The 25,805-nt window shown below is 40.8% G+C and overlaps 4 protein-coding genes and 4 long non-coding RNA genes across 8 annotated transcripts; 7 read left to right on the plus strand and 1 right to left on the minus strand.

Annotated features, from left to right (window-relative positions):
- Positions 1-934, plus strand: LOC136444491 (uncharacterized). Its single transcript, XR_010757275.1, has 3 exons — positions 1-120; positions 431-542; positions 837-934. It is a non-coding gene; the product is annotated as an uncharacterized lncRNA (long non-coding RNA).
- A 14-nt stretch (positions 935-948) lies between these two features.
- Positions 949-3,010, plus strand: LOC136445063 (uncharacterized). The gene is made up of 5 exons (XM_066442917.1): positions 949-957; positions 1,192-1,305; positions 1,841-1,981; positions 2,461-2,538; positions 2,774-3,010. The coding sequence occupies exons 1-5, from the start codon at positions 949-951 to the stop codon at positions 3,008-3,010; spliced, it is 579 nt and encodes a 192-aa protein (XP_066299014.1).
- A 924-nt stretch (positions 3,011-3,934) lies between these two features.
- Positions 3,935-5,852, plus strand: LOC136445064 (polycystin-1-like protein 3). The gene is made up of 5 exons (XM_066442918.1): positions 3,935-4,075; positions 4,509-4,751; positions 4,861-4,962; positions 5,110-5,288; positions 5,711-5,852. The coding sequence occupies exons 1-5, from the start codon at positions 3,935-3,937 to the stop codon at positions 5,850-5,852; spliced, it is 807 nt and encodes a 268-aa protein (XP_066299015.1).
- A 151-nt stretch (positions 5,853-6,003) lies between these two features.
- Positions 6,004-6,861, plus strand: LOC136444442 (uncharacterized). Its single transcript, XR_010757268.1, has 3 exons — positions 6,004-6,103; positions 6,303-6,516; positions 6,755-6,861. It is a non-coding gene; the product is annotated as an uncharacterized lncRNA (long non-coding RNA).
- A 226-nt stretch (positions 6,862-7,087) lies between these two features.
- Positions 7,088-7,993, plus strand: LOC136444440 (uncharacterized). The gene is made up of 3 exons (XR_010757266.1): positions 7,088-7,229; positions 7,522-7,597; positions 7,911-7,993. It is a non-coding gene; the product is annotated as an uncharacterized lncRNA (long non-coding RNA).
- Positions 7,994-8,403: 410 nt separating this feature from the next.
- On the plus strand, positions 8,404-14,385 carry LOC136445065 (polycystin-2-like). The gene is made up of 8 exons (XM_066442919.1): positions 8,404-8,607; positions 9,382-9,456; positions 9,585-9,812; positions 10,988-11,129; positions 11,432-11,650; positions 11,761-11,886; positions 12,033-12,257; positions 12,458-14,385. The coding sequence occupies exons 1-8, from the start codon at positions 8,404-8,406 to the stop codon at positions 13,279-13,281; spliced, it is 2,043 nt and encodes a 680-aa protein (XP_066299016.1). The 3' UTR covers positions 13,282-14,385.
- A 789-nt stretch (positions 14,386-15,174) lies between these two features.
- On the plus strand, positions 15,175-16,781 carry LOC136445281 (uncharacterized). The gene is made up of 2 exons (XR_010757390.1): positions 15,175-15,466; positions 15,800-16,781. It is a non-coding gene; the product is annotated as an uncharacterized lncRNA (long non-coding RNA).
- Positions 16,782-18,547: 1,766 nt separating this feature from the next.
- LOC136444569 (thioredoxin-like) lies at positions 18,548-25,706 on the minus strand. The gene is made up of 5 exons (XM_066442179.1): positions 25,572-25,706; positions 22,945-23,049; positions 21,297-21,356; positions 20,410-20,475; positions 18,548-19,634 (listed from the first exon to the last, which is right to left on the minus strand). The coding sequence occupies exons 1-5, from the start codon at positions 25,593-25,595 to the stop codon at positions 19,572-19,574; spliced, it is 318 nt and encodes a 105-aa protein (XP_066298276.1). The 5' UTR covers positions 25,596-25,706; the 3' UTR covers positions 18,548-19,571.
- Between the last annotated feature and the right edge of the window lie 99 nt (positions 25,707-25,805).

The following is a 25,805-nucleotide window of genomic DNA, read 5'->3' on the forward strand; positions in this document are numbered from 1 at the left end:
CAGGCGATCATCTACAACGTTGGGAGAGTTCCTATAGAGAACGTTGAATCCGTCATCCAGTCATCCGAGTCTCTCATTCAGGCCACTCACTATGACGACGAGGTCACGGCAGACGGACAGGTACACAATTCACCTGATTTCACGTCATCACTATCACATGGAAGTACCTTGTGTAAGATAAGTGCCTCGGTTTAGACCCGTAGAAGGGACGTTGAACGTTACGCCGTCGGTCTCGTGTTTAAGGAAAGCCTGATGTCAAGCAAGTTTAAGCACCCAGCGCAGTTCCAAAGGACTGAAACTTTTTCTAGTAATGCGCAAGTCGGAATTTGAACTCCAAGTCGACCTCCGATCCGTGGGCCGGCTTACTCATCTCTTGGTCAATCGCGCAATTTCATTAACACATTTGCCGTCTACTATTTCCGGCCAACAGGTCAGTGCGGCCGAGCAACTTCTCCACATGGCCAAGTTCATGACTCGAAAAGTTATTACAACAAATATGACACAGGAAAAAGTCGAGAGAGTTGCTGGTATCATCATGACAGGTTAGCAAGATAAATCATCCATCTTCGAAGCTTTTCAAATTTGTGATCTTTAAGTACATTCTGATAATATTATAGTGATATCACTATCATATAGCAACTTACTGTAAGAGTGTTGACTCCCAAGACAAAAACAAAACAAAAACAAACCTTTAACGTTTCCTTTGAGGGACGTGGTCATGCAAGACGAAGTAAGAAAAAATATTTTAAGCACCAGTAAGTTAGTTAAAACATTCATGCTCTATTTTTGGAGACGTAAGTCATTTTTATGTTGGTATGTTCCCTCGTACCTTCCAGGTGCCTTCAATGTCTTCAAAAGTTCTGAAGTTGTTGCTGGATGGAAACACACCGGAAACGGGCCACCTGAGGATACCAACACACCCGAAGCAACTTTACTCAAGGTAGATAGATGTACCGGGTCATGCTAAACCTTATTGTCCTGGGTAAATAGTATATACACTATTTGAACAGTACAGTATCTAATTCAGAATGGTAGTTATTTTGCACTCACGTTGACTCAGTGCATCAGGAGCTCAAAATTGACCAGAGTTCCAATAATAACGATGTAAGATGATAGCCATTGTTTTTTTTACATCCCCATTGTTTCTTAAGCAAAGCATAAAACAATATTTTGACTCTTGTTCTTCTGCAGAATCGGAACGCCACCACCGTGGCTTTTCGTGCCATAGATGAACTCACTAACCAGATTCTGAAGGGAAAACGGCCGCGTGAAGTCGTGACAATGATCTCATCGGAGGACTTTCAGGTGGGTGTGCATGTACAAACCGGCATGTTAATAATGAATATAAGTGGTCAATCCGGGGGATCTAAGAGATAAAAAAAAAGAAATAGGCACCTCTCTAATACAGTGTATTGTGGAAAGGACTTGATGTTGGCACTGCGTAAAAGTCTATGTAGATCTTATAATCTTTGCAGCTAAGATCTGATAGCATGATCTTCTTTCGACACGTTTAGGGTATAATTCTTCAGAAATCTTAATTTTCTAGCCTTCTCATGGGCCCGGCATAGGGGTGCTTAACCGGCCAAGTATTAGACCTTTTCAACAACCGACGTTTCTGATTAGCCTGCCCGTAGTGATCTCTCTGAGCGCGATGAAACTCCCCGGGGCAGTCCTTATGGTGTAAGCGGTAAATGTCTCTTTACCAGCCGTGGGGTATACTGCCCACGCACGCTGGACCGTATGGTCACCAGGGTGCTCACTTTCTTTACTTGAAATTCAACAAGTGTTTTTTTTTTAAAAATCACTTGAGCCACAATTTTTTCCGTTTATCTGTCTGCAGGTTGTGATCAACCGGACTGACTGCCCCACGTGGTTTGATTATGAAAATCACACCGTCCACTTCACCAGTTTTGAAGATGGAACCTGGTTCCGACTGCCGCCGTTGCGAGTATTCGTGACGGCATTCGCACGTTCAGTTCTGGTAATCGATTTCTTCCTTTGTCCCTAAAAGAACATAAAAAAAAGAAATTTCACTTTCTACAAATCCACTAACAGATCCTGGAGCCTTCGAGGGAAGCCTGTAGAAACATTGCATCTTCATAATTGAAAAACTGCAAAAATCAACACGCATTTAATAAAGCTGGCACTTCCATCTCCCTCCAACAACAGGAAAATATAAGCTATGTGTCTCTCAATTTAAATCCACAAAATATCACGTAAAATACTACTTGTGAATTGTTTGTAACATAACGTTATTAGAATATAATATAGATCAATGTATTGAATTTCTACAATTAGATAACGATATAGAAATACACTAAGCTCAGATTTAAACTTAAGACGACATCATGATATTTAGAATGAGTTTCTTATGGTTTGTAAATCTAAAAGACGATGTTTCATTTTGTAGATAACAATTCAATCATTCATTCCTTTTTTTTCTGACTTCAACGACCATAGAAGCGAACTGGTGACATAAGTGAGGGTCTACTCAAGTCGATAGCGAATAATAAATTCTGTGTCTTCAACGGAACACAGGTGGGAGAATAATAGGATAACGGTGTTTAAATTATTTCAGTGGGAATATAGAGACAGTAGTTATGCGTACATGTGGTCATCAACACTTACGCAAAACACATAGTAAGCATAGCAAGTAAAATTAACATTACCTTTTTTTTACAATTAGAAACACATTTCTAGATTATTTGTATTCAAATTTATACTTCTACAAACCCAATTTACATGATTGATGCTGAGATTTCAAACTCCTCAGGTTTTCCACAGCCGATGGAGGAACCCTTTTGAGTACGCGTCCACCACCAACATCAGCCACAGAGACTTAGGCATAGGAATAGGAGGGCTGCATTTCAGCGACTCCTTGGAAAGGAAGGGGATTTCTGGCCTGGAGGAGCCCATAGAGTTTTCCATCCTGAGGCACAACCAGTCTGTGGCAGCTGAGGAGTTTGATGACGCTGGAGTAGGCGGGACAATTCAGGTAAACAAGTTGTAATGTCGAATATTTGGTTTTTCGAGACCTGCTTTCAAAATCTACAACAAAAATCTAAAATACCCTTTTCCTTTCAGTACGTTCCTTTTAAGTACAACGGCTCCATCGACCCGGCAGACACGTTCATCTTCCTGGCCCCCAAGGACCCTCTGGTGTCCCCAACCTTTACCCTGTACCTGGCCTACGGCATCAAACCCAACGCGACTCTGTTCGACCTGACTACCACTCTTCCTATCCCTTCTAACATGAGGTATGTCGGATGATACTGCATTGGCATATCTTAAAAGAGTTAATTCTTACTTTTGAGACACCAGGATAACCATAGGTTTCGATAAAGCAGGCGTAATGAAGGTAGTATATTCTGGCACACATTCATAAGTGTTGTCGTCGTGTTGCCAAGCATATACATATATATACATACATACATACATAAATATATATACATAGGATATTGGAGTTTTTTTAACACAACTAACCCCTTGTTTCTGCCAATATTTTGTGCCAGCTACCTTAATTCTTCAGGGCTTTGTGACTAGAACTACCTTCTTCAGATCAAGGTAAATTGTATGTAAGATAATAAACAACAAGCACTGTTGAAATCATTCATTTGAATCGCAGCTATTCTCTTGATCTGGATGAAAACATCACCGTGACGTCAGACCCGTACATCTGGCGAGTGCGTCTCCGTGACGTGGGCATTTGGGACAGCAATGACACCCACTGGTACATAGGTAAGAACATGATGGTTTAGTGCTGGTAGCACGTCTTCTATTTCTTTGCTACTTTTTCGGACCATAATTAGGATACTGGGTTGGTAAGTTAGGACGGGCAAATCTAGCTATGAAGGCCTCACTAAGGACAACCTACCATGACGAATTGAAGATCTGTTAACGCCATTGCCCTTTAAGACATCGTACTGTATATTTCATGCCAGGAATCGTGCCTACAAGTGCAGACGGCCCTGATGAGGGAGGCAGTCTAACAGTCTCATTTGCAGTCTTCGTTGAACCCGTAGAATGCGTGTTCTTTAATGAAAAGGACCATTTCTGGGACAGAAGTGGCTGTGAGGTAAAGCCCATTGTATTTTTGTGTCCATTTGAAATACTTTGAATAAACCTAACTATTGTTCATCATCATCATTATCATCGTCGCCGCTTTCATCTGTCGACGATGCGGGCCACCACTGCTTTCCACGCACTTCTGCCCAGTGCCTGTCTTCTCACTCCCTCCCAAGTTAGGCCCAGTTCCTCCAAGCCTCTCATGACAGTTTTTCCCCATGTAATCTGTAGTTCGCTTGTTGTTAACTATTGTTCGCTTGACATCAGCTTACTGAATACTAAGCTTCTATACATTTAGAAGCCGATATCCTTTTGAACACATAGCAAGTGCTTGGTATGGATAACTTTCGTGTGCTCATCGCGTCTAATATAATTTGATTTGCCACTGTGCTGAAGTTATGGCTGCATGGAATTCACATTTGTTGACGTCTTGAATTCCGCAGGTTGGACCTCTGACGAGCAGGACCCACCTCCACTGCCGCTGTGACCACCTGACCAAGTTCTCGGGTCTGATGGGCCTGATTCCCCCAAACGAGATCAACTTTGAGCGCGCTTTCGAAGGGTTCCTGCTGAAGAACCTGATTCAGAATCCCATCGGCATCATGACGTGCTGCGTCCTGTTCTCCTTCTACATCGCCTTGTGTGTGCCCTGGACAAGGAAAAATGACGCCAAGGACCTCGGGAAGGTAACTGAAAAAGAAAGTGACTTTAATGACCACTTTTATGTCTTTATTATTAACATGTATTTTGTAGAGAATACGGTGAGACCTATGGATATATGTTGTTTTGTCCCAGATCACCACGGCAGCAATCTACGACGACACAAAACATCCCAAACCTCGCTACTACCTGAGGGTCTTCACCGGACCGAGAGCAAACGCAGGGACAACAGCAAAGGTGAGACCGATCCAGATTCAATAAAGTATTATTTTATGTATGTTTAATTTTAGACTTTTAAACGTACAAAAACTTTCCATCTATTTCTGTACTTTCATTTTGTCTATCATCTAGCAGCTTTGTAATATCTATCTTATTTGATCGCAGGTGTCCATCATGCTGCACGGGGCGACCAGGGAGTGCGGCCCGTTCCTCCTCCACCAGCCCTACTCCGCCATGTTTGAGAAGGGAAACATGGCCGGGTTTGTTCTGTGCACCGAGACGGACCCAGGCTGGCTCACCCACGTGCGCGTGTGGCACGACAACTCCGGGAAGGAGCCGTCCTGGTAAATACCTCTCCAAGAATAAATAAAAGTGCATTTCACCCAATTGTTGTGGAAGCACTATCTGAGTAAATCCTGATATTCTAGTCTGGTCAGGCTTTGCGGGAGGGGCTCCTTAGAGCCCATGACAGTGCGTGGTGTGGTTACACAAATTAGTGGAATACTATGACAAGTGACTCACAGTCACTGTAGAAAAGTAGTGGATGCTACTTGAAACATCTGACCGTTTCCAAAATCATATCCAGTTTGAGTGACTTTTTTTGGTATCAGGATGTCTAATCTTCATCGGCGTACTATGACAAGACTTCCCGGTAAATGACTAATATTTCACGTGTGGTTGGTTATAAATAGAGGGCAAAACCTGACATGTTTGACTAACGAATATTTTGCATTTCACATTAATCAATACAACTATTAATTAACAGGTTCCTGGAGAAAGTCATTGTAGATGATCTGCTGGATGAAAACCAGCAGTACTACTTCCTCTGCAACAGGTTGGGCTTCTGCAATTATGATAGAAAATTATCGGCACGTTTGAAACCCGGTCGAGATATTCAGATCATTTAGAGAGCAAACTGTAAATAATGTAAGACCGAATTACAAGCTGACTCAAGTGAATTAATGATGTAACAGTGAGTATGTTTACCGGAGAAGCAAATGAGTACCATGTACTCTACCATTTGAGAAATATGCCTTCTGTCCAACTCTAGGTGGTTGGCCTTTGATGAGGACGATGAGCAGATTGAGCGCGTGCTGCCTGCAGCTAAGGACGAGCAGCTGGTGGCCTTCAGCACTCTGTTCGCTGATAGAACTGCCAAGTAAGACTTTCAATGTTTTGTGACACCTTCATTTAGGTTGAAGTTAAGAATTACAACGTGACACATATCATGATCCAAATTAGGAATTTTTCAGTTTTTCTTCAGCTTTGTACTTTTGCATTAAAAAGCCAGTTGATTATTTGATTGATTGGTTAGTCGATTGATTGATTGATTGATTGATTGGCTGATTGGACCACAGGGACCTGCGAGACGGTCACATCTGGTACTCTGTGTACGGCCGCCCTGCCAGCAGCCCCTTCACCCGCACCCAGCGCGTCTCCTGCTGCCTGTCCATCATCATGTGCACCATGCTGGCAAACATCATGTTCTTCGGCCGAGGAGACGACTTCCACCAGCCGGAACCCGTCAACATCTTCGGGTTTGATGTGGAGACCCCGATTTCTTGGCCTCAGGTAGCCACAATGTCTTAAGAGGATCTTCGACAGATCCAATATTGCTTTCACTTCTAAACGTTTGCATAAATAGGTATTAGGACGTTCTAATATTTTCATGACTATGATGTCCACATAGAAGATATAGATTATATTTTGGGACTATATAACATAGACCGAAGAGATACCGTATTACGACATTGGACATACATCTGTCTTTAGGTTTAAACATTACATATTGTGATGTTTTATTCTCCAGATTGTCATCGGTCTCCAAAGCGCCGCGGTGGTGTTTCCTATCAACGCCATCATCATTTGGATATTCCGGAGCGTAAAGCAGCGTCCGGAAAATACACAGAAAAAAAGTATGTTAAACTTTTCAGCTGTTCACCACATACCACACACAAGCAAAGTTAAGGGAAGAGTGATACACAAGGGCAATAGTAATGATAAGAATACCAGAGACCTTTCTGGTTGCATTTCTACATTGCGGTTCTAGATGGCGCTTCACACTGGGGTTTAAGATATATGCCAGCATTTGACTGATAGGCACCACCATGCAAGTTTAAATCATATGTCTACCGCTAGGCACTTCTGCTGACAACCGTGCTATCGAAGAAGACAAATCGGACGGACGTCCTAAACGGTCTTCATCAAAGAACAAACCTGCTTCCACCGGACTGTCGAGCACCGAAATCTATCTGATGAACGTGGAACCGTCATTGCCTGAACAGGTGCGTTCTTAGATAAATATTCAGATGATATTATTGTAGCCAGTCCATTATTAAGTGAATCATTCGAAGGCATCAGCTGGCCATGAATGGGGACTGTAGACATCACTCTTTGCCCAGGGCCTCCAGTCAGCTTTGCCCTCTTTTGGGGTCGAACACGTCTTCTTCCTGAACGTCCTCTAGGGCGCTCCCAGACTGGAGGTTTATACACAGTATCATATAGAATGATTTTACAGTCAAAAATTATACGATCTTTGCCATCTAACGTACTTGATTTTGTTTCTTATCGCCGAAGGTCCGGAAGGAAGCTGCCCGCACCAGGCAGGACGAAGTCACGGAGCCGACTTCCCCAGGACAGAGCAAGTCTCAAGGTTACGATGCACTCTGGAGTCTCTCCTTAATATAATTGAGAATATGATGTATGTAAACAAGTGCGAGATTTCAATATCATATTCCTAAAACATGTACATTATAACTGATAACTCTACTTAAACTGTCCACTCTAAATGTTTGCTGTGTTTATGTTCACTCATCACTTAGATGTATGGGTGGTACAAACCTATCTAAAGACCCAAAATTTATACAACATGTTTTAACAATTACGCAGAAATTCTATATAAATAATGCAAGTCCAAAAATGTTGATCTAATACTATCAAACAAATCGACGTCTTTACAACTGCAGTGGTGAATGAGAAGTACGCTGTACTGGACGATCCGGAGAAGGACACTCCGGGGGTGCTGCCGTGGTGGTTTGCCTATATTGGTAAGTAATTATATAACATTTGAGAACATTTCAATATCGATATTGAAATTCTACAGGTCAGATGAATTTGTACGATTATGAAGGCGTCTTTGACATATTATGTGTTTTTCAGGCTAATTTGCATGCATGTAGAATGACTTCCATTTTGTGTGAGTTGTTAAGTTAGTTGTTATATATAATTTACTTAAACATTTACTTCAGAATCTATATAATTTCTTCTATCTCTTGTCAGTGTGTTCTTTTTTTCGGGTGTTTGTATCCATGGACAGGTGGAAAACTGGTCACGGGTCTAAGTGTGATGTAAAGCTCAGCTAAAATGACTAAAAGGAGTTTGAATCTATATCACCATTCTGGACTAAACTGCAGTCACGATATTATTTTTTGCAATTTCTAACCAAAGGTTTTACTGTGAATGGCTCAATCCTCAGGCTTCGTCCTTGTGTTCTTGACCACCAACACCGCCGCCTTCTTCGTCATGCTGTACACGTTTGAGTTCGGGCGGGAGAAGGCAGAAGCCTGGCTGCTCATCTTCCTGACGTCATTCCTCTCCGACCTCATCCTCATCCAGCCTGTCAAGATACTCGCCATGGCGGCGCTGTTTGCAGTGTTTTTCAAGGTATTTTCCTATCGCTCACACATATATGTGATACCTATCATTTAACCTGTCATTATGACTTCCTATTGCTGGATGTATTGCACGTAATGTGCCAGTAGTTTTGCTGTCCTATGCATTTTTCCCGATATTATTAGTTCTTAGCTTTTTTTTCGCAACTGATATTTGATTTGTATTCTTAACCTTAACTAGACGGGGGGGGGGGGTTAAAGTGCCCGCGCCAACGACATCGTATAACTGCCAAACGACGTATGCTACGACTACCAAACTTGGTGACTTTTCCTAAAAGTTTTTTTCGTGTTGCCATGGCAACGGGTTTCAGGTATTTTGTGCAAAATTAATTTTCTTAATAATGATGTTTCTAAGGTTTTCTTGCTCAACCACAGAAGTTTTCTTACATGTTTAACATCATATGTAACTTTCATGATTTAATATTCAAAGATAGTGCTAATTAGATTACGTAATCGGCCATGATCCAAGATGGCGGACCATATCATTAGTTTAGGTATTAACAGGCTTTTCACCTTCAAAGTCGTCACTACCTTGTATTTTCTTAACCAGAAACATTCGGATTAACGTTTCTAGTGTATTTTAGTGTGTTGTGGGATCATTAGTGGAAAAAAAATATTTTCAAATATTTGAAAATGGCCAATCCAAGATGGCGGATCCCAAGGGATAGCTAAATACACATGTATAAGACCGCAACCCCTGCCCATTGACATATATTGGACCATTTTAAAAATATTTTCGTTCCATTATTTTGTCTACACTTTCCAGAAAGCGGATAAAGGGGACGAAGGGAAGAAATGGGATCTAAAACAATGTGAAGACATTGCTAGAGATCAAAAGCAGGTAAGCTTGCATCTCTTTTCTAAGGTGTTCTTTAAATTCATCTGCCCGTAATGACATCAAAGGTAGGCAATGTGCATACCACGTCACGCATATCGAGCTTGCCTTGTTGAATATGCTTCTCCTTCCAGAACCCACCTGTCCCGGACCAGCACGGTTCCCCGGACCTGGCTCAGGCCCGGATGGTCGCCGTCCGACGCAGGAAGCTCAGGACGATCCTGAAGGAAGTGGCTGTTTACGCCCTTTTCCTGTCTGTGGTCATGCTGGCTGCGTACGGACAAAAGAATCACATGGCCTTTTATATGTCCAACGAGGTTCAGCGACTCGTTGTACACAACGAGGAAATGTCTTTCGAAGAGGTAGATATCAACTTGAATCAACTTTTCATGTCAACATTGCAATTTCAGCTGAAACTGCATAACAAAAGAATATCATGTACCCTGGACACCAATCAATTGTCATTATGCTGCTTATGATATTGTAATGGATTTTAACGAACTTCTTACCCTTAACCCTATCCAGACTGGGCTTTTTTGGTATATCTGGGACTGGGGGGGAGGGGGGGGCTGATTCGGCCCCCCCCTCATAATTTCCGAACGGTATGATGTATCATCACCAAATTTGTAGGGAGTGATATTCACGTCAAGTATTATAATTCCTATAATTTTGGTGACGTTATGACGAAATATGACGTAATTATGACGTCATCGATGTGATTTTATTGGCTAAATAGGGAATTCCCGTAATATCTAAAGGAATTAAACAAAACGGTTTGTATTATTCATTTTAAGGTATGCAAAGACATACAAAGTCAATGGTAGGTACGTTGACGTCAAAATGACGTCATAGAATGGCTTCATGTGTTGTTAGCGATCCCTTTGGACCCGCCATATTGGATCGGCCATTTTGAAATTTTTAAAAATCCTTTTTTTTTCACTTATGACCCCAAAGGACGCTGAAAATAGACTAAAAACGTTAATCTAAATGTTTCTGATAAAGAAAATGTCAGGTATTGACGATTTTAAGGGCGAAAAAGCCTGCTGATACCTGAAATAGTGATATAGTCCGCCATCTTGGATTTTGGCTGATTACGTCATCAAATTAGCATAAATTACGAATATTAAATCAGGAAAGTTACATCTAAGTACATGTTATGTTATACATGAAGGAAAACTAGTGTAATTGTGCAAGAAAACCCGAGAAATATCATTGTTTTCAAAATATTAATGATTTTTGCATAAAATGCCAGTCAGAAACCCGTTGCCATGGCAACATGAAAAAATGATAAACTTAAACCATTATTATAAAATTGTTGCCAACAAAATTTTCGGAAAAGTCACCAAGTTTGGTTGTCCTAGCATACATCGTTCGGCAGTAATACGATGTCAAAGTTGGCGCGGGCACTTTTAGCCCCCCCCCCCCCAGTCTGTATAGGGTTAAGGCCTTCATTCATTGAAGTTTTAACTTACCCACCCCCACCCCCACCCCCACCTGTTTTTTTTTATTGTGCACTATTGTCATGACACCACGTTAGGTGAGTGGTGCAGATTCCTACTGGACCTGGCTGGAAGATGCAGCCATCCCAGGTCTTTACCCAGACGCCTCTTCAGTCGTCCTGGACCTGCCTGCCTATCGCGTAGGACCGATACGGCTCCGCCAGGCTAGAGTCAAGCTGCGTAAGTTGTGAAGATTTCTTTCCCATACACCATCATCAGAAATTAGACAAGTGTGACCCAATATTTGTGAAAGGTGGTACGACTGGTAGTTCTTAGCTCTTATTCAGGAATAACGTGTCATTGAAGACTCTTATTTGTCCATCTATGACACAATCATCAAGTACTTGTAAAGTATTATAATAATACTAACCATGTTCCATGTGCTTCAATGATCATTTCCATTGTTGGTAGTGATGTGTTGAACCTACGTCACTATAGTTGGGCATTGCTTTAACGTATCATCTATTGGACACGTGCTCCAGATCCTGACTGCCTTGCGACAGTGTCACCAGGAAACCAGACATCAGAGTGCGACAGACGTTATGATTACTTCAGTCAGGACGAAGGGCGCTACGGAGAAGGATGGTTGCCGCTACCCACAGTCAACATCACCGCTTTCAACGGAACCAACGGCACCGCAGAGATAGCAGATCAGAACGGCACAAGTCCGTGGAAGTTCCGGTCCCCTAAATACCTACGAGGTGATTGTCAAAACCTGTGTTGCCATGAACTCATTTTCTTTATAGATATAGACTCCAGATGTCCTTTTCGTCTGCGATTATGTCTAATATTAGAAATATATATATTTCAGATTTGCCCTATGCGGGAGACCACGCCGTTTATTTCGGCGGAGGCTACGTCGCTGACACGTCCAACAACGCGTCACAGACAGTGGAGATAATCGAAGCTCTGAAGAACCATGGCTGGATTGATAGAGGTGCTTATCTATATAGATAACCAATCAACAATGTTTAAACGAATGCCATGGCAAATTACAAATAAAGACTGACAATTTTCTGTTCATTGAATAGATCTTCTTGACATGAAACAGATTGTGTTTTAAAAAATATCACCTTTTTTCAGCAACCCGAGCTGTCTTCACCGACGTCACCCTGTACTCGCCCGACTCAAACCTGTTCTCCATCGTGACCCTCCTGGTGGAGTTCACGGCTGTCGGGGCCGGCTACCCCCGCTGGGAGGTCCACACTGTCCGCCTCTACCGCTTCCACGGCGGCTGGGAGGTCTGGATGTCGCTCGTCTATATTTCTGCACTCGCCATTTTCACTTTGGTCTTCGCGATCAAAGAAGGTTTGTATTCTGTTTTATGTTTTTGTGGAAAGCATGATAGATATGCTTCAGTGATGTTATGTCAGGAATGATACCTCGTAGATTTAAGCAAAAATGCATAGCGTTACATCATATTACCATTCAGTTTTAGTTTCATTCTGTTTAATCTGCGTTCAGCTGCAAAGATGGTAATTTTTTTGTCTTTGCATCTGTTATAACAGCAAGGAAAGCTTACAACAGTGGAGCCCTGTACATCATGGACTTCTGGAACTGGGTGGAACTGATCATCATCCTTCAGGCCGTGACGGGGGCCGCCACCTACTTCTACTCCGAGGCTGTCCTAGAAGAAGTATCAAGTGAAAGGGAAGACTACACTATGTCAACCTTTGATGGGAACTTTGGTCTCTCTGGACATTTCGTGAACTACAGGAGCGCAGCCGTCTGGGACCAGGTCTACACTTACGTCATCGCCACCCTGTTGTGCAGCGTCACTCTCAAGATGACCCACCTGCTGCGTTTCAACCATCGCGCGTCTCTCCTGATCCACACCCTCAAGCGCAGCGTTGGTCCGCTCTCCGGCTTTTCCATCATGTTCTTTCTCTACTTCTTTGCCTTCGCCATTCTGCTTCATCTGACGTTCGGTCTGCGCATGCTCGCCTACAGTTCCTTTGCTCGCACATTCGAGGCGATGGTGACAATTATAGCTGGTGACCTGAACTTTAAACAAATCTCTACAACTACTGGAAATCTTGGAACTTTCATTTTGTTCCTGTTTGTTTTCGTCTTCAATATCTGTTTGATTGGTTTCTTTGTGGCTATCATTGACGAGTCTTATCATAGCGCAAAGGATGATGAGCAGTTAGAGAAAACTGACTACGACCTGAAAGGGTTTTTCAAATATCAACTGCAAAAACTGAAGCCAGAGAAGAAGGAAAGGCAGGATGATATTGAAAACACATCCATATCCGGGCCAGGTTATGATGAACTTAAAGTAAACGTGATGAAGAGGTTGAGAACAGCCTTTAAAGACTTAGATGAAAGATAAAATACTAGTTCCGTTCTTGACTTTGACATTATTTCGGTTTTATTTCATTTTATTTATGTTCATTAAAATATCTATGCATAAACAGAAAGAGCAAGCTACGAAATGTTTGCTCTTCAATTTATCATGCCTTTTTTCCAATGTGGTGAAGTGATGTAGGAACCAATGACCACAGCGTAAGCAGAACCGATGCCCATGTTTTCTACTCTACCAGACTAACTACGCCGGCTATAGGGAAAATATTTGCCACTGTTTCACTTGCTTTTTGCAAGCTCTGAAAGCGTCTAAAAATCTTCTTCAAAACTTAAGGGGGATAGTAAAAGCTAATAGTAGAAACATCGTCTGTCGCTGATCCCGGCTTGGTTGTCTTGGGCATGTTCTGTTCTGTCACAGTCTGCTCGCAAATCACTAAAAGGATTATTTAGCGCCTATTAGATAGCGATTACTGGACATCAAAAGGCACACCGGGAAAAGACAGGCTCTAGGATTGCATATTGGACCCTCTCTCCGTAGCCAACTCCCTTAATATAATTCACTCTATTTGGCCAAGTTCTAATTTCCCAGCGATCCTCGGAGCCTGGTAGAGGCTACATGTTTACTACTTTGTGCCACCTGTTAACTTTACACCCCTGGCCCAGTCACACATAGCTATAGTCGACCATTGCCCCCGAACCTTCTCCCGACCATGGTTAGGTGCTAGTCCTGCATTGCCATCTGTGGTCGGGAGTAGGCGAGGTTGCTTACAAGTCTTCAAACGTCGTCCGCGCCAGTCGACTATGAATTTAGAAAAAAATCCCTTTCATTTATAATGTTTGATAGAATAAGCATTATACATATAATTTTGGATAGAATAAGCACTTTAATCACTTATAATCTTTGAAAGAATAAGCAGTTCTGAATTATAATGTTTGATAAAATAAGCACAGTTCTCACTTATAATGTTAATTGAATAAGCACTTTCATCACTTGTACGTTTGATAGAATAAGAATAATACTAAATAATGTTGGATGAAATAAGCACTTTATCACTTATTATGTTTCATAGAATGAGAACTGTTTTTACTTAAATCTTTTGTTGTTAGATGAAGCACTGTTTTACTTATGTTTGGTAGAATAAGAATTATATTTATAATATTAAAATGAGCACTTTCATCACTTATAATGTTTGATAGAATGAGAACTGTTCTCAATTATAATGTTTATTTGAATAAGCACTTTTATCACTTATAAGTTTGATAGAATAAGTATTATATTAAATAATGTTGGATTAGATAAGTACTTTATCGCTTATACTGTTTGATAGAATGAGCACTGTTTTCATTTATAATCAATATGTTTATTAGAAGAAGCACTGTTTTAGTTATGTTTGGTACAATTAGCATATACTAATAATGTTATAACGAGCACTTTTAGCACTTATAGTGTTTGATAGAATAAGCACTGTTTTAACTTATAGTGTATAATTATCAAGGGTTAATGACCCGCCCCGAGGTGTATATGGTGTCATAACACCTGGCCATGTGCTATAATCACCGAATAAAAGCACCGAGTGAGCGTCACCGAGTGAGCGTCATGAGTGTTTCTCATCGATTATAAATCAAACCAGTTGATCCTCTTTTCTACCAAATGACAGAAGTTGTCCAAAGTCTTGTTGAGTTATGCTGGTCATTTACATACACACACGTGCACTGCACAAATACAAACGCTACCCAAAACATAACCTTCTCGGTGAAGTTAATGATTACAGATCGACTAGCCTATCTTTGTGTCTAAATCGCGCTCCTAGCAGCCGGCCTAACAATTACCGCCCCCACTCAGCGAGAATGGCCCGTTGAATTTACGAATATGGATAGATGTAGCTGTGTTGAAGATTGGAGGAGCCTGTAGGCTAGTACACAGGAGACAGAACGTTAGAAAAAAGTCAAAGAGAAGCGTTTTAGAGTTAGCTTGTGAGCTCTCATACTAAATGAGAGTCATCTGCAAACGTGTTTGACAGTACGTCAAACATACCGCGACGTTATGTGTGTATCAGGTACCATAGTGAACATAAGAGTAAAGGTCAGAAAGTTCAGGTTTGTTGACGTTAAGCCCAGGTGAGTCCGCAGACGTGTGTTACCTGTGCACGTCTCAGACAGGATTTCTCGATTCAGCGGCATTTTGGTGCAAGTTTAGAGGACCAAGTATGCAGGTATGTATCTTGTTGTTCCGGTTATGTCGATACATGGAGAGTTATGCAATGCGGATGTCTTATTTTCTATGTTTAGAGCGATTTATTGTTGTCCGCCTTTACGTTTCAAGGATGTGCGGTGCCGTTTTAATACCAGAACAGTTACTGGCTCGTTTCGTAAATATATCATGAGGCAGGGGAGAGGAGTTTGTTGTTCTTCTACTGTTGTTGTTATTGTTCTATCATCATCATCATCTGGTCGTGAAGGTGTCACGGATGTTTAATTGTTGTCTAATGTCAGTTGTAACCGATGCATAATTCTATGGTAAGGTGAGTTATAGTTCCTTTCCCTAGTTTCTGCAGTGCTGGTCGCCGAGCTTGTCCAGGTGAACCCACGGCCAGAGCAGGCATCTTCCTTCTGTTGGGGGACTGGTGCAGAAGTTCGAAGAATCACAGAGCCGACATCTTCCTGCTGCTGCGGGGACCAGCGCAGAAGCCCATCGGAGTCCATTTTACAAATGTGAAAACATAGAAATGTCTTATTTCTATGATCTTACACAACTGTTAAATGAATTCCCGTGAGCTTCATTCAGTATGAATATATTTGTCATTATTTCTTATTAATGGAAACTTGAATATGAGTCCTTCTTATAAATTATGTAAAGAAGTAATGTAAAATCGTCATAATTTACCAGAATAATAAAAGATATATTTAACCTGAATCACGATCACCTGTGTTACAGAAGCTCATCAGCATAATTTACCCAAATGGTCTATTTTTGTGTCTGGACCACAAGTGAAATACACATCCTGAGGAAGTAGTGTATCTTTCATTGGCATGGATCATAGTGTAGAGTGACAAGTCAGTCTGTACTAGAGTCATAACAGAAAACGTTCATAAGTAAATCATGTGCATAGCTGCATATCTAAAGGAATACAATAAGTCAGTGAGAGAATGATGTGTTAAATAAACAAAGAAATGTATCTTGTATCTTATTGTAAGCAGAGATATCCGTTCTGCTGTCATTGTTAGAAACCTCCCAAGGTGGCAATGCTTTGCATGCATCTGTAATCAACTTGTGTGTATTCAGTAAGCTTTTGGATGTTGAGGTGTAGAAGCGTTAATGTTAACTGAAATAAGGTTTGTTTTATATCTTAAGTGATAGTGTGAATGCATACAAGCACGAGAGTTTCAATGTAAACTTTGGACGTTGTTCCTTTTGTCAGATTTCTTGCAGTAGCATTTATGACAGAATGAGATTCAGCAGATGTGTTTTTATTACCTTCTTTTCTTGTTTACGTCTAAAGTATTGAATAAAAAATACTTTTCTTTGAACTGTTTATTTGTCTCTGCTTAAATGTCTTTTTGTATCCACACGTTAGCTACTGGGCCTCCGGAGTTTGCTTACGATGAAAGCGGTTGATAGATGTCCCTACAAGTCTTCATATTTTCTCAATAAGTCAATTATTACATTCAGATGGATTACACTCACCTGTGTAACAGGTGTTCATGAACATAATTTACCCAAATCGATATTTTTGGTGTCCCCACGAGTGAAAGATGCATGCTACTAAGGTACTGTAAAGATTTGCGGGAGTGTAGGTGGGGTTGGGGCATAAAAGGTCGCGAATAGCGATATTAGGATTATGCATACAATATCAAAGCTTGTATTGAGGGGAGGGCAAGAAGAGTCTGGGAAATTGTGGGAAAATAAACTTATAATGACGAAATTTTACAATATTTGTGTTTTCCGTGTAATTCCGACATAATGCGACATCGTGTTACGTTACGTTCTGCGACACAGCCTGGCGTGGCCAGACCGGCCTTGAGGGCACCGCGGAGGGCCCCAGTTCTTTGAGACACTAAGTTCCCAGACAGAGAACTAGTGATCTCCTAAGCCATAGGACAGCTCAGCTCAGCCGTCCGAGGCTCGCACATGCCAACCCACTTGGGCTGACATCTTCTCCCGAAACTGGGAGGTTGTCATTCCAAGAAAGGAACGACATAACTCGGGATTATCTTGTCTGAAACCCAGAGTAGCTCTGTAGAATTTTCGTTTGTGGTCCAACAACCGAAACGTTTGAAAAGGTACGTTTGATTTCTCCCCAATATACGATTTGATTCATATATATATTTGGACATCTTTAAAATGAAGAAGGCATATAATGTTTTTACGTATAACAATCATGCCTGTCGTTGTCTTGCTCCGATATATCACTTAATCTAGAGCAGACTAACCTATTTGGGTAAATTATGATAATGCACTAATGGCATGTTGGATTAGGGTGAACTAATCTCAATTTGGGTTGGTTCTGGCGAGTAACACAGGGCCATATTTGCTTTTAAGTCACGGCCCTGAGGCTTCCATACATGACGCAAAAGAAACCCATCTTTTTAGGTAGCATCTAGAGGAAAATTTCAAACTGTTTTTCTTTTATCCTGAAGGCACGAATCTTCCCTTCATCAATAGTAATGCTGACTTTTTTTCTACCTGTGTGCTTAGTTTTCATTCATATGTTAATGTACCAGACGTCGAAGTCCACTACTGCAAATAAAGTTCTGGCCACGAACTGCAAGCTTTCAGTTGATATCACATGCAAACACAAACATATTCTCTCTCACACACATACACACACACTTTCATGACTCTCGGCGAAGGTAAAAATCATGACACTTCCCATTCAGGAAATTGTTACTCAGTATAAAGTTGCTTAAAGCTATTCAACAATTTATCAGTTTAGCAAAATATCCTAAATGAATTTATTTAGTTTTTGTTGCCAATGCTTTTATATTCAAGGTATATACTTTTACTCCTGAATGACAGAAGTATAAATATAGGTAAAAAGTTCACTTATGATGATTTTCAACAAACAGGTGCATATACTGTACAATGGGAGTACCAGGATGAGTTTTTTTTGCTTTCTTCAAGCTGAAATTTGAATAAGCATATCATTCTTTACGTTTTGCCAATTTTATTTTTTCCCTGTTGCTGCATATTCTTCCTTTAAAATGTAAAAACCAACAAATTAAACTGCTGCGGTCTAATAGCTGTGCAAATGCTTACACTAAAATATGTGACACATAAAATCAACACCAAGGAGTCACATCAAAATCACTATTTTTTATTGTGTAGAGCAAACCTCGCACAGATGTTACATCAATATAGCGTTTCAGATCTCGGGTATTCAAATGCAGCGTTAGTTTAATAAAGGTGACTACCATTATATGTGCATTGACAAGTTCACATCAAGAGTATTGCTATCTGCCAAATGTTCAGCCAATTTTCATTAGTTTTGACAAGTATGACTTTCCCTATGTGTTTTTTGTGGCAGAGACTGTGGCATAGTTGATGCTGTAGGGCTGTTGTGAATTAGGATTTTACCATGGTCAATACTGACTGAAGGAGGCCATATGTATATGACCTTCCCTTCAGCATATCATAACCAAATTTTGAGCCGAAGTAATACTTCAGAAAGAAAACACCTATAGTAACCACAATAAATCTGTGTGGTACGATCATAATTTCATCACGATAATAATTTCATAAATCCTTGAAGCTGATTTTGAACATGATTCGTTTTTTAGCTAGAGTGTTGTTAGATGGTAAGGCCACATATATTTCTTTTGTTGGCACACAGATATAAAAAGAATAATGCTACAGAAGTAAATAATCATGAAAACAGCCTCAGTGACAAGGCTATCACATGGTTCATACAGTTGAAGTGAGTTTAGATCCAAACCCTCCCAGCACTCAGCTTTAATTTGTCTCCTGGCTTAATTTTTATGTCAAACTGTTTGAAAACCTTGGAAATAATTTGTTTTGGCCTGATGACAGTGACTCTCAAACTACATAATCAGCATTTCCTAATCTGGGCTTTCAGAGTCATTGAATTGACTTCAAACCACATTCAAATCAGTACAGGTGTGAATACATGTACTATCAAAAACCTTTCAACCAAAATTTAAAACAACAATAGTACTTCAGAGAAAAACTGAGGTGCATTTTCTAACTACTTTTGCTAGTGCACTTCTAAGTACAAATTTTCAAATCCAGTGTTATTCTATCATGCCCACATCTGATTAGTGATTAGACCCGCAGATTCTCGGTGAGGTCTTGGCGAGTCATTACTTATGCTTGGCCACCAACGCCTCCAACTTTTCTTTACTGGCTCCACACATCTCCTCAACCTGCAAAATAAAATACGAAATTAGCTCAACATAACGAAAATGTAGATATTGCAATCTAAATAGGATAGAGGACAAGCAACATTTTCTAGTAGAATGTTGTTTATACAACGAAGAGAGAGCTGCGCTTTATAAACTAATTCAATGTAGGTTTCCTCATTTCATACGTCTTGGCAAACGGAAAAATTCATATTCTTAATGGCTTTAGACAAACCCTCTATTATTAAACACACCTGTACGTATATTTACACCATTACTAAGAAGCGAGAAGAGGCCAAATTGACGTAATCATTAGACTAGTGCTAGATTATCATTGTATATATATGTATGTAATTGCAAACTGTAATGTTTTTTGTTGTGACCTGTACTGAACCCAGTGGGTATGTATGTGCAATAAAGGTCTTCATTCATTCATAATAAACCTGTACCCCTATACCTGTACCCCAACACATGTACCACTATACTTGTACCCCCATACCTGTATCCCTATAACAGTACTCTATATCTTTAACCCCTAAATTAATTTAGTTGGGAAAATGCAAAATATCTTTCCTGGCTTAGGTTGCTTTTTGTATATCCACTTTGTATTGTAGTGTCTTTTTTTCAAAAATGAATAAAGATTATGTTAAAAAAAAAAAAACCCTACCTATACATTGTACCTGCAACCCCTTACATGTACCATATACCTGTACCCTATACCAGACATAAACAGGAACAGAAAAACCTTCACAATTACCAAAGGAAGAGGCTAAAAAGAGGTTAATGGAAGTCAGCGTACCTTTTGGCCATTCTTGTAGCATTGGAATGTAGGCATGGCCGAGATGCCACAGGCTCCGGCAGTTTCCTGCAGGGAGTATAGAAAACAGATGTTAATATATTTGTGGCATCGTGTGGCGCAATCGGTAGGGCGTTTCGCCCAGAACCGAGAGGTCCCGGGTTCGAAACCACCGGTATGACTCGATGTTGTCCCCTTGGGAAAGGCACTTTACACGACTTTCCTCACTCCACCCAGGTGTGAATGGGTACCTGACCTCGGTTGGAGACGGTCGTATTGAGGTCACTTGCTGGCAGCCTCCCAGACCCTTGCGACAGTTCCACAAAGTGCAAGTGTGGAGCATATATGTACATGTGTATCTTGTGTATTATTGTGTATTATGTGGTTGTAAACCCTGCAGCAATTCAGCATTGGCTGCCATTGCATGGGTAATTTTGGACCAATAAACCATTTATTATTATCATTAGATAGGAATGTGTCCCAGCAGGTAGTAGGTAGATTATCTATACATATCTTTTAAAAATTCAGATTCAGATACATAAAATGAGTAAATAATCATGGAGGGAATCTAGAAATCTCCACCAACCCCCCCTTAAGCAGATTAACGTATTTTTCTTTTTCCGTTCCGATTGTTGCCAATAATTCTACAATATGAAATAGACGTGGCCGCCAGCTTTACGTCAGCATCCATGATGGCGAATGCAATCCTTTACAACGTCCTAGTTGTGGCCGACCGTAGGATCGAACTCCGGCCCACAGAATCTGATCCAGATGGCGAAGAGCAGAGTTGCGTTACCGCTTGCGCCAAAGGGAACACCTCGTGAGAACAATCAAGGAGGCCTTTACACCTGGGCACAGCATCAAAGCTGACTACTTGCACTATTACTTACGTCATTCGCATCCACGTCCACCTTCACAAAGATGACATCAGAATGCTCCTCAGCCAGTTTCTAAAGAAAACAAAAACATAATTACTAACTATCAGCAAAGAAAAGCTACCAATGGGAGACCACTAGAGATGTAGAATCGAAGAAAAGATCGCAAAATCAACAAGTTTTCAAGGACATCACACCTCCATGAAATTGTCAAGGTCGTAGGTTTTTTATTAGGTTGCAGGTCATTAAGTGATGAAATTACGGTTTGATGAACATCAGAAGTGGGAAATGGTCAGTGTCTGCCATTTCTATGGTAAGGCAAGGACTAATTCTACCACAGGTACCCTCCACGCTCGTACCCAGCGCCGTGAAGAAGCCATAGGTTTAAATCGTGGGCTTAGAATTATGTCACATTCTTGCCGATCAAGCTCAACAAAATAAACTTCTGGAATTCACAGCTGTCGTTTTTGTTTTCTTTTGTGCTTTTCTTGTTCCCCCGCGCGTAGTTGTGTACACAAGTACGTAACGGGCGACCTTCTACACTGGTAGTCGTTAATTCTTCTAACTAAACACGTCGAAAACAAGACGCAAGTTTGCTATCTTGTGGGGGTAAAATGTTGCTCAAGTGTGTTATGTTGCAAGAAACGGAGATTTACAAAGTACCTTATCGTTGGCGCTGTTAGGGTGTTAAGATTACCTCTCTACATTGCGCTCGGAGGGGAGTTATGTCACGGACCCTATTTTGCCATGGGAGGGAGTTGGGCATTCTCCAAAAAAACAGCTACCATCTCGTATCCAGGTTACTTTGCGCAAGCAGGCCCCCTCTTCTCGGTCCCAGGATGCGCAGTTTAACCAAATAGCGCTACCATGCGACCAGTTTATGTATTGCAGGTGTTACACAAAGGCTTCCAACACTATTTGGGTGGGTAAGCTGACGATCTTTTTTTATTTTCGACGCTGCGGAGGAGCGTGGGTACCCTCGGAATACCTGAACTCAGGTCAGGGCTCGAAATACTGGGTGCATGTGCACCTGTGTGCACCCAAAATTGAAGCTGTGCACCTCATTTTTGGCTGTGATTTGTAATTATTGAAATTGCAAACGATACAATACACGTGGGCCACAGGCAGCTATTGCTGGTGTCGTGGCCCACACACAAGACAATACAAAGCACATAGACTACAAATAAATAAACAGTGGTAAATACAGTCTAAAAAGCAGCGTAATAAATATATATATACCTAAATATCATTTCGTATTGCTACTAACTGGCTGTGGGTGCACCAGTTTAATTTGTACTCTATAGGGTGAAGCTTCTCTTGTACACTAGTATCAGAAAAAGCAATACAACCTTTTGTTGTATTTTATTTGATGTATTGCTTGGTTGAAACTTGAAGTTAGCTGGATAGAATTACAGGCTGAAGTTCTTAAGAGAGGCAGTAGCGTTTAACTTTAACTTATGTTTTGCTGACATTGAACATTACTTTATGTGGTGCACCCCAAATTCTTTCTGTGCACCTAATTTTTTTTGCTGAGTGCTAAGCAGAGAAAGCAGGATGTACCATAGTACCATAGCCAAATATACCTGAAATGAATTCAAATTTGAAACAACTATGTAACTAAAAACGTTAAACCGGATAGTGAGTGAATGTGAGTGAGCCGAACCTCAAACACAGGTCCAATCATCTTGCAGGGTCCGCACCAGGAGGCAGTGAAGTCCACCACGATCAGCTTGTCTTTGTTGTCAGCCACGAGGGCATCAAACTCAGCCTGCAAAAAAAAAAGGAATTTTTTTCATTTATTGAATAAAAAGAAGTTCTTTTTACACAACCAAGAGATTTATTCAACCGACTTTTCGGTGATCATCTGTTACCTTCTTCAAGGCAATTCTGACTGGTTCACATTGCACTGCAGCACAGGTGTCGCTGCTTATAGATGCATTCCCAAACGCAAAATATTCATATGTATACCCTGTTACAGGGAAGAGCATCCATGATGTGGTCCCAAACGTACAGGAGTGCAAAACATACACTACTTTCAAGCAATAAACAATGCAATGAGTGACCTCTACTTCTTAACAATGCAGTCAAATGCAGGGACAAATATCGACCTATCGAATGCAGGACAGAACTCTCCCATATCCTACGTATACATTGTTCGACTTCTAAATGCTTAACTTCTTATACATTACCAAGGCTTTTAAAGTGTATGCTCATTTTGTAATAGTATATTTTAGATTTTGCTTATGCAAAGCCAAACGTCTGTTTATCACTTTTATATAATAATGTTACCATGTTTTTATGTAATAATGTTGCCATGTTCATGTTGTACAGAAATGAATTTTAAACATTGTCAAATCTGCAATTCAGCCTAATAGGCTGCGAGGGATTTATTTTTCAATAAACCATTCATAATCATCTTCATCATCATCATCGTCCCAAACGTGCCTGTGGCGTAACGGCACTGGGTTTTCTGACCAGAACCCAGTGGTCCCAGGTTTGAATCCCACTGACGCCACCGATCTTGTGCCCTCAGGAAAAAGGCACTTTACACTACTTTTCTCACTCCACCCAAGCGTAAAAACGGGTACTAGTATATCACGTGTGTGGGTCACGACACCAGCAATAGCTGCCTGTGTCCCATTTCGTGTCCCAAACACACAAGATCAGGGACTGCTAGGGATGTGAACCCTGAACCTTTGGTCAACAACCCCAACTGTAACTAGAACACAAGACCACCATGTAATATGGCACCTTTTTGCAAACATTGTCCATTTCATACAGGCCAATTCCTAATGTAACACAGTACTTCTTTAGTCCCTAGAGATTTCTGATATCCAGCGTGACTGCTTAAGTCAGCATAAGTCAGCAAAGCATAAAACTTTGATTTAGCATACCATTCTTGAAAGCACACTCAGTCTTCTTCAGCTCCCTCAGTCTCTGACACATGTTTAAATCTTTTTATTTTTCAGTGGGAGAACTGTTTATCTAATATTAGTATTAATTTTTGTAGGCTATAGGGTAAATGTACTATTGTTCACTAGTGTACAGAATACTTGAATTTCAAGAACACCAAAAAAAAGGAATATAACCTTTGTTTTACTTTCAATCGCACAAATTGTTCACTTCATACAGGCCAATTTCTAATGTAACAGTTACACAGTACTTATTTAGTCCCTAGAGATTTTATCCCTGTAAAACTAGCGTGACTGCTAAAGTCAGCATAAGTCGAACGCTGAAAGCTGGTGTGTTACGCCGAATTGCGGTTATACCGGCTATATAGATACAGATAAGTCAGCAGTCCCTAGAGATTTTATCCCATTAAAACCAGCGTGACTGCTAAAGTCAGCATAAGTCAGCAAAGCATGCAAGCGTACCATGACTCGGCACATTTTCTACAACCCACTTCCTCTTCACTTCGAGGTCACAACACAACAAGTGCTGCAAGAACAGTGCCGTTTAATCAACACATGATTCAATTTTTTGGACAAAAATACAGTGCCTTATCCCAAACCGACCCACATAATGCCCACCTGTAATGTTAACCAGGTGTTTGTTTACCTGGCTATTGTCTCTGTGTTTTCTTCCACGTTAGTTACCAGGGACCCATGCCACACCCAGAATCCACTATGACAGTATGAGTCATTTCCCTTTTAGAAAGTGACTAATGTAAATCAGAACCGAATAGGAACTAGATTCTTAAAATGTACGCTAGAAGTTGCATCGTATGAGGAAATAAATGTAGGTCAAACCTAACAGGTAACCATGCAACCTGAACGTTGCTTTTAGATAAACAAAACTAAACATTTCTCACCACACACACACATACAAACACAATTTGCATCTGTGTCTGCTGTTATCTGTCTTTTTACGACTGAAAAGCAGTCTGAGACGTTGGAACAAGAATTTTCGGACTATTTAATTTGTTTGTACTACCGGTACTAGTACAAGTACTGGTAACGGTGCACGCTATACAAATAGAGGGAGGGGGGCGAAGCTTTGTAACCATGTTTATAGAACGTACATCCGAATTACTCAGGATTTTATATCCCTGGGAAGTGTTTAATACTACATAATGAAGAGGGCCCCTAAGAAAGATTTCCAGTCCACGATAGCTCGAAGGGAAAACGAATTTGTAACCATAATCGGCAACGTATGACAACATCACATGCTGAAACTTGTGCCTGTTGCTTGTAACGTTAGATGTTGAAAAAAAAATACTATTCTTCCCTTTTTGTGTCTCCAATAACACTACGTTTTGCAACTGTAATATCTCTGAAAAGTGTCACCTACCTTGGTTTCGATAAATTTCACCATCTTGACGGTTGTGTTGGAGTTCTAGTAGCAGGTATGGGGAACTCGTGTGGAGATTGTGGCGCCAAGCGAAGAATGGAATGCTCACTCTTTATGCACACGTCATGGGTCATAGGTTATGGAGCTCAAAGGTCACTGGACTGTTCCATTTGTGCTCTTAAAACTATTTCCATGGCAACCCATTAAATTTATGAGGATGATTTTCAAAGACCC

The sequence above is a fragment of the Branchiostoma lanceolatum genome, chromosome 11 (assembly GCF_035083965.1).
Source record: "Branchiostoma lanceolatum isolate klBraLanc5 chromosome 11, klBraLanc5.hap2, whole genome shotgun sequence".
NCBI lineage: Eukaryota > Metazoa > Chordata > Leptocardii > Amphioxiformes > Branchiostomatidae > Branchiostoma > Branchiostoma lanceolatum.

Coding starts and splice junctions, on each gene's coding strand:
- LOC136445063 (XM_066442917.1), top strand. Junction 1,306..1,840: donor TCTCATCGGAGGACTTTCAG/GTGGGTGTGCAT, acceptor ATCTGTCTGCAG/GTTGTGATCAACCGGACTGA. Junction 1,982..2,460: donor CATTCGCACGTTCAGTTCTG/GTAATCGATTTC, acceptor CAACGACCATAG/AAGCGAACTGGTGACATAAG.
- LOC136445064 (XM_066442918.1), top strand. CDS start 3,935: ATGCCAGGAATCGTGCCTACAAGTGCAGACGGCCCTGATGAGGGAGGC. Junction 4,752..4,860: donor ACGCCAAGGACCTCGGGAAG/GTAACTGAAAAA, acceptor GTTTTGTCCCAG/ATCACCACGGCAGCAATCTA. Junction 4,963..5,109: donor ACGCAGGGACAACAGCAAAG/GTGAGACCGATC, acceptor ATTTGATCGCAG/GTGTCCATCATGCTGCACGG.
- LOC136445065 (XM_066442919.1), top strand. CDS start 8,404: ATGGCTCAATCCTCAGGCTTCGTCCTTGTGTTCTTGACCACCAACACC. Junction 8,608..9,381: donor TGTTTGCAGTGTTTTTCAAG/GTATTTTCCTAT, acceptor TACACTTTCCAG/AAAGCGGATAAAGGGGACGA. Junction 9,813..10,987: donor AGGAAATGTCTTTCGAAGAG/GTAGATATCAAC, acceptor ACACCACGTTAG/GTGAGTGGTGCAGATTCCTA.
- LOC136444569 (XM_066442179.1), bottom strand. CDS start 25,595: ATGGTGAAATTTATCGAAACCAAG. Junction 23,050..25,571: donor TGAAATTTATCGAAACCAAG/GTAGGTGACACT, acceptor TTTTTTTTGCAG/GCTGAGTTTGATGCCCTCGT. Junction 19,635..20,409: donor GCTACAAGAATGGCCAAAAG/GTACGCTGACTT, acceptor TTTATTTTGCAG/GTTGAGGAGATGTGTGGAGC.